Source organism: Leuciscus leuciscus, assembly GCF_965113295.1.
Source record: "Leuciscus leuciscus genome assembly, chromosome: 24".
Classification (NCBI taxonomy): domain Eukaryota; kingdom Metazoa; phylum Chordata; class Actinopteri; order Cypriniformes; family Leuciscidae; genus Leuciscus; species Leuciscus leuciscus.
In genome coordinates, this window is record NC_138723.1 from 19218857 (window position 1) to 19233021 (window position 14165).

The 14165-nt window shown below is 36.6% G+C and overlaps 1 protein-coding gene across 14 annotated transcripts in view; it reads left to right on the plus strand.

Moving 5' to 3' along the window:
• The window catches only part of dlg2 (discs, large homolog 2), a 229330-nt gene that overhangs the window by 1462 nt on the left and 213703 nt on the right, over positions 1–14165 (plus strand). For all 14 annotated transcript variants that reach the window (XM_082157144.1, XM_082157163.1, XM_082157161.1 and 11 more), the window contains exon 2: positions 3514–3645. In XM_082157144.1, the coding sequence (XP_082013270.1) occupies positions 3514–3645 (132 nt within the window). The remainder of the gene's footprint in view (positions 1–3513; positions 3646–14165) is intronic.

Below are 14165 nucleotides of genomic sequence, written 5' to 3' on the forward strand. Positions count from 1 at the left end.
CAGGACCTAGAATATGCAATTTCTCTGATTCATTTCTTTGAACTTTTTTTCACCATTTTAATCACATCGAGTGAATATACATTTATTTTAAATGGTAACGCTGTGTTACAAATAAAATAGGCTATTCCATGTCTCTCAATAAGAGTTAATACAAGCTGCATTATAATTGTCCGAATGTGGAAATATAGCATGACACACGCATGTAAAGTATTTCAAAGTATTTTGAAGTATTTCAGGCAGACAACGATTATCATGTTAGCAGGACTGTTGTGGCCGTGTCTTTGAATATCCTTATTTTATCTAGACTTCTTTACCTCCTAAGCCTTAAATATGCAGTCGGGACTTCAAACTGTGTAATTATATATGTAGGTCTACTAATAGTGTAATTATACTCTGCTGTAAGTTTGTAGTCTGTAAAAATAGACACAAGTATGGCCAACTCGCCTATGATGACCTCGGATGCTCTTTAATGCTGGTTTGCATTTATATTCTAGACTGGTATGCAGCTGTTTTTAGTTACTCTTTAAGTGACATGCATGCCTACAAGACAAGTCTTTTTATGCAAACGACAAATCTAGTATATATATTTTAACTTTATAGGGGCTGTATGTAGAATTCAGAAACCCTTGTTATTAGCGACACTGGTGGTCGTTAAGTGAATTGCAGCCAGCAATTGCTCGTGCTCGCACACGGGGAGTCTCGTGCACACGTAACGTACAAGAGTGAACGTGAGTGAACGGCGAAATTCTCTCTCGTTCTTTGCTTAGAAGCAAAACATCATTTGTAAATACATTTGCAGCGATATATATTTAACGAATATCCTGACGCCATCGCTGCGCTTTACCCTCTTTAATAACGAAACAAACAAACACAAAAAAGGAGTAAGAAAGCGTCTATTCATAGCGATGTGGATATGTTTGCACCAGTTCTGCAGTTCACCGGCATCATGTCGACAGATGAGGTAATTCAATTTACAGTGTTATGATAGTTTATCTGAGAAAGTATATCTGAGAGACTAAGTAACGTTATATAGTTTGAATTAATTCCTTTTCTTTGCATGATACATTGACATTGCAGTGGCTATAATGGCTCTTTCGGCAGTACTCTTAACATTGTAAGCATAATTTCAGGTGTTAGGGAGCGCGGATAAAGGTCATCATAGCCTATTCCTTTGATTTTCCCGGCAAAAACGTCCCGAGTCCTTCACATAAAAATCAGTCTACAGGCTTTCACAGACAACCTAAGAAGTCGGGGAAGGTTTATATATTATTTATTTTTTAATAAAGATTAGTTACAAGCTGTTCAGACATTGTTTTACATATTCTTACATATAGCCCATTTAGTGCCCTACTACTAGTAGCTTATCATTGCTCGATGGTGTTTTAAGCCCCCAATGGCTCCTTAGAGGCAGCTAACCCTACCCTCAACCTTAAACCTACCCATTCCCTCTTATGCTCAGCAAGAAAGAACAACTAAAGGGCTTTTCATACAAATCTAAATGATGAATCCAGATTCATAGGGTTTTATGTAATTGAGACTATTTTATGTTACTGGTTGACTGGTGCTACTTCACACTGTAGCTAAATACCAATAATTCTATTCTGTAGCCTAACTAATGCTTTGCATTTTGAGGTGAGCAGTCACATAATGAATGTTAAAGTTTAAGATTTTCTAAATCGTGTTGCTTCCGAAGGCTCTGTGTCATTGCAGAGTCAAATGACATCAAGCTCCACCTCTCTGGACGTCTAATGGGGTGGAGAGATAGAGTTATGGGTAGGTTTAGGGTGTGTTTGGATATTCTAGCTCCATCCATTAGGCCCAAATTACATTCGCTTCTCTTTGCTGGACATCTAGCGAGGAGAGAAACAACCTCCACCCTGTCCCTAGTAGGGCTGCACGATTAATCGCAATTTACATGAAATCGCACTTAAACCGATTTGGCTTATCGCGATTATCAAATCGCAAAGGCTGCGATTAAAAAAAAAAAAAATTTATGTGAAGCTTGTCATTGATGTACGGTTCTGTAAACGCTGTTCCATCTGAAAGCACTGTGAGTTTGAGTCACTTATAACGTGCATATGAAAAAGCAACATGCGTCAAACATCTTTCCAAACATGAGAAGCATTTATGAACCTCTTGTCCAACAAAAGGCAACATTTAATAACATGCTTTTACTCCAGACTCACTTCATAACAACAGTTGAGCATCCTGCTGTGAGATTATGTGGCTTCTTACAAAGAATAATGCTGGGTACACACCAAAAGATTTTTTACATCTTATAAGATTTTCAAAATGTGATAGACCACAAACATGAGGACATATAGGTTTTGCTCCTATAGTGTGTGGTGTGCCATGATGTGACAACACACGAACAGATTTTAAACCAGAGTCTTGACTGTGAACACAGGAAATCTCGCAAAATCTCTCTAGACTTCAGAATAAGCATGCCGGACGATATGCAGGAAGAAATTGCGATGATACAACAATTCTTGTTGGAATGATCAACAAGCTGATCCTCCTTCTGCTGTCCACATCAATTTCACTTTGTGCTTGCACCATGACTGCGTTTGTAATGCTTCCGTCTTCCATCATCTCGCTTTCTGATTGGATATTGTTTCATTTCACGTGATAATCACCAGAGCGTGCGTGCGTTTGTCCTCTGCGTTCCCCCCACATGTTGAATATTTACGATTCGCGATCGGGGCGGCTCCGACGTTCTTCCGAGCAGGTTCGGACACTCTTAACCCACCTCACACTAAGGGAAAATCTGATAAGATAATCTGTAGAACCACCAAGATAATCGGGACATAGCTAGGATTGTCGGAAGGGAGGAAATCTGCCCAAAATCAGCCCGATTATCTTTTGGTGTGTACCCAGCATTAGGCAGCCGTGTGTTGTTTATTAGTCATGTTTAATCAATCAAAGCGTTTCAATCTTCTGTTTATTCAGCTACAGTGATAGTATGATACCTGATGGGGATTTTCTGGAATGATGTGTGTTATCGTACTTCTGCGGCGGGGCATATTTGGCGTGTCTGCGTGAGAGCGCCCTCTGGCGTTCAGACAGAGCAGCATTTACTACCGATCAGCCGTGCTGCACTGACAAGCTGCACATAAAATAATCGCAGCCTTTGCCAAATCGCTTGCGGTTTCATTGCGATTAATCGTGCAGCCCTAGTCCCTAGTGTCTGTTTGTCTGTGTGATTAAGTGACTGAGTCATGCTCAGTCACGCTGATGATCTGTGACAGTAGTAAAGAGTGTATCAGGGTCGCTTGCCTGTCATTAAAATCAATGCTAATCTGTGTTCACAACCCATTTTACTTTGTAAATTGACATACTGAGAGAAACATGCGTTGATGAATTAGTCATAATTTGACTAGGAATATGCATTAAGTATTAGAGGGTCAGTTTTGATTTCATGCAATTCCTTTTATGTGTGATGTGTAAAAAATGTGTTAAAAAAAACACAAAAAATCTGGCAGGTATAACATTTTATTTTATTCTGTCTTGCAGACACAGCCAGGGCAATAAGCCTCATGGAGGACTACTGCTCCAAACTGAAGAAACCAGAGGAACAACAGCTCAAAACTGCCATCTTAAGAGTCACAGGCATTTTCAAAAGCAGTCTTTTCCAGGCTCTCATAGGTAAGCATATATTTTCAGAACTTTTTTTGTGCAATTTTTTCTTTTACTGCAAAATAGGTAAATGAAAAGACAAGATTCTCTTGATTGGTTGAGCAGCATTCCCTAAATAATTAGGATATTTACTTGAATTTAGTCTAGAGTGTTCTGATGTTTATTGTTTTTCTTGTTTAAAGTGCTCCTAATTATGCTCCTGTTATATGCCCCGAATATTACCTTTTATGCGGTGTATAATAGAGCTGTTTATGAATGCAAAATGTCTGCAAAGTTTTAAACAACGAAGTGCACGTTTCCTAAGAGAAAAAAATGGATTCTAAACTGCTGAAACGAGTCGTCAGCAATTGCAGTCTCACCTGTTATACGTAACAAAGTAACACATTTGCTTAATGCCAGCCTATGGTCTTCATTGGCTGTCGCGAATGACGTCTACTTTGTCCCACTCTCAAACGATAGTAGCTGAGGCAGGGCTCCAAACTGCGACCAAATGGTCGCAATGTACAACCTTTTTTCCTGCTGGTGGGACTAAATGCTGTTACCACGTTGCCCAACTGACAAGAGCTGCCTTTTATGTTGCATACGAGAAACATCAAATGGCAAACGAAACGAAAGTGGAATGAAACTGCGCTACTCTGAGTTTAAACAGCTTCACTAAAGGGCCGATCTCGAGCATGCAACATCATTACTACACAGAAAAACCAATGGTGTCAGACATTCGTATCTCCATGTATCAAGCGCGAGGAAGCCTCCGGAGCTGAAATTCAGATAATGGTTTGTCGTGTTGTGCTAAGAGACTAAATCTTCTAACTAACCATTTTCAGACTGTTTGACAAATTAGGTGATTTACAATGTATATTTTGAGAACATGATGGTGTTTTTTTTTTATACAAAATTAGGAACCTTTAAAATAGCATAATGAGGCTCTTTAAAACACTGTTTTTGAGTCTTTAAGGTCAATGTTTTCTTTTCTATTATTTGTTCCATTAAGATTGCATGTGCTTTGTCTGCTGATGTGACATTTGCTCATAGTTCATTCTTAAGCAGTGGGCACATTCTGCCGCTTTAGGGCTTTTTTTCCTGAAATAAAGTTATTTTTAACCTTGCTGATGTGGCAGGAGATGCTTCCCTGTGCCTCTGGTATTTTAAACGTGTTCCCTATAAGCCCCAAATCTCCACAAGCTTTTGTCTTTTGTGTACAGAGAATCAGATTGGTTTTGTATCTTGATTGGTTTAACTCATCTATTCATACTCAACATCAAATAAAGCTTAAGGACAAATGCTCTCATGTGCTTTTATTATGCATTAGTGTGCACTAGAGATTGGTGGTTTTGACTTTCATGATTTCCTCTTGGCATGTTATTAAATGTTTAGACACTTCGTTAGCTGAATATAGAATGTACAATTGATGATTCTGTAATATAACGTCTAATCATAATTTCTGTAATGAGATGGACCACTGTGCTGTCACAGTCTGTTAACATTTTCACAGAGATGTCGATCTTTATTCTGGTCTAAAGCAAAGGTTCATTCAATCAATTAGCAAAGAAACTCAGAAAGCAGCCTGTCTTTTCTAACAAGGTTTGATGTTTTAGCTCGGTGCCTTTGCTCCCTTTTGAGAAATGTAACTTTATGAAGTATTTCTTTTTCCTTTAACAAATAGCTTTGTTTATATAGTTGCCTTGTTCGATTGAGTTTCATGAATGTATAGGGAATCATTCATGCTTTGTCAAAATGTCAAAAAATCACAGCTTTTGCTTTAAATGGAAGTTGGTAGTATTTTCCTTATCTTTTAGCAACATTTGTCGTCAAGATGTTTGAATCGGGCCCTATGCTTGCTATGACTTAAACTCTAGGTTTTAATACTCCAAAAAGCCTTTAATGAGTTGGATAAAAAATTAGTCACGCAGAAAAATCGCATTATTAAAAAACAGTGTGATCATAGTTGTGTTTATAATTGCTTGAGTGATGGTATTATGATTTGGGGGCAGGGATTTAAATATCACAAATATCTATTTCCTTTTTATAACCTGTAATATCTGTAAATCCTTTTTTCTTCTCTGACCTTTACCTCGACCTTTTGATTGTCATCTGTTCTTTGCAGATTGCTTTCTATAAATTGGAAAAAGTTGATGTGATCGTAACAGGTCTTTATGTACTTTGCTGCCCTCTTGAAATCATTAATTATTCATTAATATTCTTCAAGAATGTGAGTCTATGGCAGCCTATGAACCGTAAGTATGAAAATTATGAAAATTGGCACGCTTGTAGTAATGGTAATGATTAGTAATCTAACCAACTTTGGGGTCTCTAGGACCAATAGCACCACCACCAGTTAAACAATTCACCTTTGAAACGGTTATTACTTTTGAACCCTTTGATCTAGAAAAATCAAACTTAGTACATCTGATTCCTCTCATCATGCTGATCACATTCAACATCATTAAGACTCCGCCCTTTACAGTAGTGGCCATTTTGATGCAGTACAGTCTTCAATGTTTTTGTAACTCCTTCAAATTTTGTCCAATTCTTATGAAAATTGGCTCAGATGATCTTTGGACCGAGCTGCACAGAAATTGACCAAACAGATTTTTTTATACATCTTTGTTCTAAAGTTATGATGTCTCAAACTTAACGAAGTTGACCCAAAATTTGTTCAGATGCTGTATCTCGGTCAAACTTTTATCAAAACTAAAATTGGTAGGCTTCATCAGAACCATAATCTGGGGGTCCATGCCAAATTTGGGAACAGCGCCATCTACAGGTCATGCAATCTGATTTTTTTTTTTGCTAATAACTTTTAAACAGTTTGTCAGAAAATCATGACCTTGGTGTCTATGTCATGCATCATGTGTCTATGGCCTTGTGTTATGCCGAATCTGAGGATATGGATTTTGCCACAATCGGACGAACCATTGGGTAAATTCTAAACATTTGGAATTTTGTCATAGATTGCAACATATTTTAAACAATTTGACATATCGGCACAACATTCTGTAGGTATCATCATCGGCATGTCCTGAAGGTACCTGAAAAGTTTGAACACCGCGCCACGTAGTGTTCCAGAGATATAATGTTTTTTGCAAAAACGTTTATAACTTTTTGAAAACATTGTTCAAGATTTCTTTATGTCATTATGTTCCTTTGTCTATGCTGATTCCGACAGTATCTCACTTGTCATTTTCCAGCAATGTGACTGTACGCCATATTGAAGCAAATTAAAAACTGTTTTTTTGCTACTCCTCCTTCAAATTTTGCCCCAAGAGTTTATTTGGCTCTTTACATTTATGCATTTGGCAGACACTTTTATCCAAAGCGACTTACATTGCATTATCCTATACATTTATACATAGGTATGTGCAATCCCCTGGGATCAAACCCACAACCTTGCATTGTTAACGCAATGCTCTTACCACTGAGCTACAGGAACGTTTTTATTAACTGTTGTTTTCTGTCATTTAAAAATGTTCATTCTCACCTTGAATCTCTCTTCCATATCAAAACAAAAGGCCGTCATCTCTGTGACACATTAAGCTTAGCTACAGAATTTCCAAACAAAAGCATGTTTAAATGTTTTACCAATGTTCTGTCAAAACATATGTTTTAAGAATTTACAGATATCAAAATACAAAGTAACTTTAAAAAACCAAAGTATTTTTTAGCAACGTTTTGAACCCATTGATCTCATCATGCTGATCACATTTAACATCTTACATTATAAAGCAAGAATACTTTATAAGAATACTTTGTTAGGTTTTTTAAAGTTACTTTTAAAGTTTTGAAACCAAAGTATTTTAGCTACTTTTTGAACCCATGGAAACATTGGAAGAGCATGGCTCTGTGATGGCTGCTTGCAGCTATATTTAGCTTGCGTCTTTGATACTTACAAATGTAAAAACAAACTAATGTAAACAATTGTGAAGATCTGTAAAACTTGTCCCCTTTCTATTGATTTCCAATAAAATGCCATTAAAGGTTGAGGTCACTTCCTGAAATAGCTGTAATCATCTTAGAAGGCATTAGCATGAGTGTAATCTGGAGGGTGTGCCATCATGCCAGAGAAGTGCAACCTCTTAACCACTTAACCTATTCTCCCATTCACCAGGAAACACACACACACACACACACACCCTTCTAACAGTCATTTACACCTGACAGCATAGGTTGTTGAACATATTGTTGTGGTATTTTAGCTTGGCCATCCCCAATGAAATATGTAAACACATTTTCTGCTCAAATTCTTAGGGAAATGGACTTAAATATGGTGAAAAGTGTTAAATGGAAAACACTTGTTGACATAAAAACAGTCTTATTTTTTTGTCATCACTTAGTCTCACGTCATTCCAAAACTGTATGTGTTTGCGCAACACAGAAGACATCCTGAAGAACAATGAGAATCAAACAACATTGGAGCACATTGACTTCCAATGTATAGACATAAAAAAATAAAAAAAAGTCCTTTATGTGCCACAATTTTTTTTTGTCATACGTCTTTGGAAGGAAGTGAGTAAATGATGAATCAGTTGTCATTTTTGGTTGTACTACTAACCTTTTAAAAAATATACGCAAGTGGCACAGGATGTGTAAAGGCCCATTCACACCAAGGACAATAACTATAACGATAAAGATATAGTTCCAAAAATAGTTCTAAATGTAAAAGAAAAGCAGAGTTCACACCACAACAATAGCGTCACAGAGAAACAGTATTGTTGGAATCACTTTCACAAAGATTTTTTCCAACTGATGAAGGATAAAAACAGGGACAGCCAAACAGAATCAATTCTGTTTTAAAGATCTTGAGCATTTAAACTTAAAATGACCAGAACAATATTGTGCACTGGTGTGGATGCTAATAGAGTTATCATTCTTTAGTGTGAACTTGTTCTGCATGTGCAGGTTCACTTTAGACATTTATTTCAAAAAACAGAAATGAAAAATGTTAAGTTCTAAAATGTACCTTGAGATTTTGTTGATTTGAAAGTTGGAACCCTGAAGTTCTTGAGATTTTGATTTACAGCACATTATAGTAGTATGGTAGTTACAATAGTTTTTAATAGTTGAAGAAGCCAAAATGGAATGGCTGTGTTAATGACACTATGTGTACAATATTTTAATGTTTGAATCAAAAGTTCTCTAGAATGGCTCTGTCTTTTTTTTTTTGAGTCTGAGATTTCCTGGCTTAATATTCTCCATCACAGTTGCTCATTGGAATCCTTTAGATACTGAGCCGCTGCGGCCTAATCGGGAAACCAACCACAGTCTGCCAATTTGTTCCATGGAGGTTTTTAATGGGCCCTATTTGTCACTGTCATCTGAACAAGGTTGGACGCTGCTCTCTTAATAGAAGAGCCATGACGGCGCACTCCTGTTTCACAGAGAGACCGTCCCACGAGAAGCTTCTTTTTTTTTTTTTTGCTCCTGCTGCTAAACTGTAATCAGATCTGTTACTCTTGCAGGAGGGGAGTTCCTGATACCAGGGGACGGATGGCAAATAACGGTCTCTATTTGGACCAAGCTTCATGGCTAGAACAATACTACTGCTCTACTAGAGTTTCTAGAGTTCCAGAACACTCATCAAAAAATTAGTCTGGCTCTATTTATATACTGCTGTTTTTTTTTTTCCTGCTGTAGAGTAATCTGGTCTTCCTAGCACTCACTCACTCACTCACTCACTCATCTCTCTTTCATCTGGTCCTGTTTGTTTCCCTAAACAAGTGGATGTGAGTTTATGTGCCTCAGATGGTGGTGGAAGCCATGCCTCAAATTGGAGGGTTCTGGGTAAGGACTTTTGTCAGAGACTGTTGGCTTGATTTACAGGTCAGTGCTGGATAATCTCGTTCATCAGTGATTGTCTGAAATCAGTGGCTTATAGTGCAGTTTGGGACTACATTTGTTGAGAAACACATTTTGAGAGTTGTGGAGAAAGTGACTGATCGTCTTGAGTGATTGTATTAATTAGTTTACTAGTTTTCTTGCAGGTTGTATAAGCTATATTAATGAGAGCATAGATCACAGCGGCATTAAAGGTATTGGTGTAAAGCTCTTCCAGATAATAACACTAACAGGACCCGTGGGTCACATAATCTCATTTTAATGTTACAGAGATCACTGTCTTCCTCTTGTTACGGGTTGTGTATGCATCGAGGCTGTTAGATAACATGTGCCTGAGCGTAGTTAAAATGTTAATGTTGCAGTTCTGTTTGAAAAATCTTTTGCGCATACTAATTTTCAAGTTAGGTGATCTCTGATATGAATATTCCTAAAAAGGTGAATGACCAATATGCAAATATTGCAAACTGACATTCTTGGCTGTGGAACTTGGTATAAAAATATCATTTTTGAATCGTTACACCAATACAAAGAATACATCTATATTCAAATTTAGAGGGTAAATTAACATATTGATTTTATTGTTTGTTATCATTTATTACTTGTTCAGAATAGAAAATTTGGAGAACGACATGTACTGTTGTCCATTTTAATTAGTATATGTTATTCAATATTTAATTAATATTATATTCAAATTTTTACAAGCTTTAAATAATGCTTCCCCCAAAATGAAAATGTCACCAATACTAACCCTTACTGTATGTTATTCCTGTACGTTGTTTTTTTCTTCTGTGGAACACTGTAGAATTTTGAGACTTTACTCGGCCCATTTAAAGAAAGTTCAGAGTGACCATGTCTGTCAGGCTTTGAAAATGATGATGAACAAACAAACTTTAATTTGGAGTTGTGAGTAAATGACTGAAATACTTCTTGTTTTATGATACTCATTTAAAAACTATTCTATTAAAGTGCTTTTAAGACTTTAAATCCTTGTGTTTTTATAAATAGGCAACCTACATGTTTATTTGATTGGAGTTTATTATAAGCTAGTGTTTACTGAAATGTGATGCCCATGCATTTGGTTGAGTACCAGTCTTGGCACTGCCTTTGAAACAGTTGGCTGGAAATGATTAGATGCCCTCAAGGACAATGGAGTTTCTAGGAAGATATAATTGCTGGTCTAAAGATGCAAATGTAATGTGAATATTTTCCTTACCAAGCCTTTAGCTCCTGAGTTCAACCACATAAAAACTGCTGAGCCCACCTCAGTTTCTCTGTGCTTATGGTAGCGGGGATCCAATCCTCTTCATTTAAAGAGAAGAATGTTGCCATCTTGTGGAACTTTGTGGATATATTGTTTGAAATCAGACAGGGCTGCGTTTCTCAAAGCATTGCAAGCTAAGTTTATCGTAGACCATTGATGGCAACAATGCTTTTGGAAAACGCAGCCCTGTTTGATTCAGATCGATGTGTTTTCACAGAATAAATGATTCATCAGGCCCCCAAAACTGGTCATGATGAAAGATTTGAGATATTTTAAATCAGTTATTAGTTTATTAGTTATAATTATTACACTGTAAAAAAAAAATTACATCCCCAAGTAAAAAATTTCTAGGGACTGGTTACATCTACATTTTTCAATTAGTCTGACGTATTATTTCTCATTGAGCCAATGTTAACAGACTATTGCAACAAGAATTACACTTGGGCCAATTAAAAAATTTAGATGTGACCAGTCACTAGAAAATGTTGACTTGGAGAGGTTAGAATTTTTTTACAGTGTACTTAATAATAACAACAACAACAATAAGAATGTTTTCTTGACTCATTTTGGTAGTGACTCATTTTTAAACAAGAATATGGGACAATATTTGCGTTTATCGTCAATTATCAAAAAATCAGGTTTAAAACAGTATCTCAAATAAGAATATTTATGATCAAATGTGACAGCAAAATATTCAAATAAGCACAAAGCTTGTCACTAAACTTGACAGCATTTGCAATAAACAACAACAAAATGTATAGTATTTACAGTGTTTTGTCTAATGCTTTAAATGGCAATTAACTGGTCAAATTATATTTATACAAATACAGGCATTTATTGTAAAAAAAATAAGGCATTTTCAATCTGTTGTCGTAACTCTGTGTTTCCAGCAGAGGGAGCTCTTTAGTTCTGTCTGGTCAGAGAATATAGGGCTTGACAGCACCAATGAGTCATATATTTATATTTAAGGAGATTTCATGCCATCTGAATACATATATTCCATACTGTCATTTTTGTAAAACATTAATGTAGTTTTAAAAGCCAACAACATCGTGTCTATTACGAATCCACTTCTTTGTGATGTATAATTGAAGGAACTTTCAAACACAATACTTTCTGATATCAATTGGTGAGTGTGTTTAAAATAATATATACTGAATCATATTCTGATCATGTGTATTTTAATAAAACTTTTCTCCTTGACTTTGAAATGGCCCTTTTAAACAAGTGTTGGATTAGGATGTAATTATGAAGGACAGGAAGTGTAAGGCAACTCTGTAAGTCAGATGTACACCTGTCGTAGTCTTTTGAGATAAATATCATGAGAGATGTGCAGTCTCTGCCTGTGTCCATGGTAACGCAAGCCTTCAGCAGAAAGGGTACTGGTGTCACAGTGTGCAGTCTGCAGTTCCTCAAACAGAAAAACTTGTTTCCAGAAGACGAATGAGTAAAGGTAGTGATGTAATCCAGCATAAATTTAGCTAAATTTAGCAGAGCACCAGGCAGAGCTACAGCAAATGAGACCAGTTAAGAATATCCATAACTGCTTATGGCAGTATATTGTATCTGATGGTGTTCCATCAGCTGTTATGCAGCTTTTGTCATGCTCCACTTCCAGATTTGGTGTTCCAGGATTTTCACAGTGAGGGAGGGTAAAACTTTTACATTTTTTTTTTTTTTAGATTTATCAGTAAGTGCATAAAAAGATTTGCATCCATTTTGTATAATTGTATAATTTGAGTTCTTTGTCGCAACCGAACATGTTTTGCACACTCTAATGACATAAACCCAGAGGCTTCAGCAGTTATGAAGCCGTTATAACATCTTAAGGCCCACACAAAGAACGTTAACTATGAAGATAACTATAATAACTCATTAGTGTCCACACCAGCACACTATTTTATCTTAAACACACAGTGCAGTTTTGTCCTCTGCCATTTTAAATGCTTGATCTCTGAAAGCAGGATGGATTCTGACTGCATGGCTCAATATTGCAATATTGCATCATTTATCAGCAGGAAAAATTATTTCTGAAAGTAACTGTGCCGTTATCGCCACAGTTGAGGTGTGGACTCTGCTATTCTTTTATATTTAGATTGATTTTTAGAACTTAATATTTATCGTTCTAGTTATAATCCTTGGTGTTCATGGGCCTTAACACTGGACAGATCTCAGCTACAGCTAGTCAGATTATTTCATCAGTTTGTTGGTGAAGCAGAGAAATGCAGAATTATCAAAGCCAACAGAGGCAGCATGCCAAGACCAAGAGGCAAGCTGTTCTTCTTGTCACATCAGTATTTAGAGTAAAGAGTGGGAGCAATTTACTGGTGTTTTGGAACAGAAACATTTTCAGTTTTCTAAACGTGAGATGCTAATGATAAATATGAGCCATCTGATTTGTAGAAGTCCTGAGATTTCTTCTCAGCTCACTAAACCATTGCTAGGAAATCATCGTCATTTTCCGTAAGACTATTGAGTCTATTAATTTCTTATAGATTGTTAGTGGCACTGTACCTAAACTTAAAGGAATATATCACCCAAACATTATAACTGAATATCTATTCACATTTGTATAGATAGAGGACACATATACATATAATTTCCCCCTGTTATTTTTGGTCCATTATCCATTTTGATATGGATACATTTTTGGATACTAATGTAAATTAATTTATCAAAAATCGCCACCCAGAATACTCATGTTTTACAACGGCTCTATATGTGTCAGTTGTAACACATTTCAGTGCAAAGGCTTTTTTCAGACAGGAAAGTGATTTTATGAATCATGTAGAATCACAGAGGCGGGAGTCTGCGTCAGGAGATAAGGAGGTGTGTGTGTGTGTGTGTTATGCAGTGGTGGGTAGCAAAAGGAGCTGGAATAATCGCTCTCTAGAGAGGAGTGAGATTACAGCCCTGAGCCCACACCATCCATCCATTACATAAGAGTTGAACAGCTGCCGATCTGCAGCGTGTGAATGAGCATGTGTGTGTGCATACTTTTCTCTGTGCTTCTGTGGGTTGGTCTGTGTTGGAAATAAAGGGAGTTCATGCATAGACCGATGTGATTACGAATATGAATCTTTCCTGTTGCCTTGGAAACCAAGCAGATAAGATATTTCCTTGTGGTATCGGATACCTGATAATACCTAAACCCATAGCTCTATTGAAGATGGATGCACTCTGAACAGCTAATCAGGTCCATCACAATCTGTAATTACAACCAATGTTGAATATTTTCTTTGCAATATTGAGACAATTTGTACTTTTTAAAGTGTTGTGCTTCTATGGCGATCAACACTTTTTAAATAACTTAAATCCAGGAATACCAAATAATTTTTTTGTTAGTCAAACCCATTTGACCTAAAATATTTACTTTATACCCCTTGAGGTTTTAAGCTAATAACAACACATTCACGTGTTTATCGCATATTCTGAT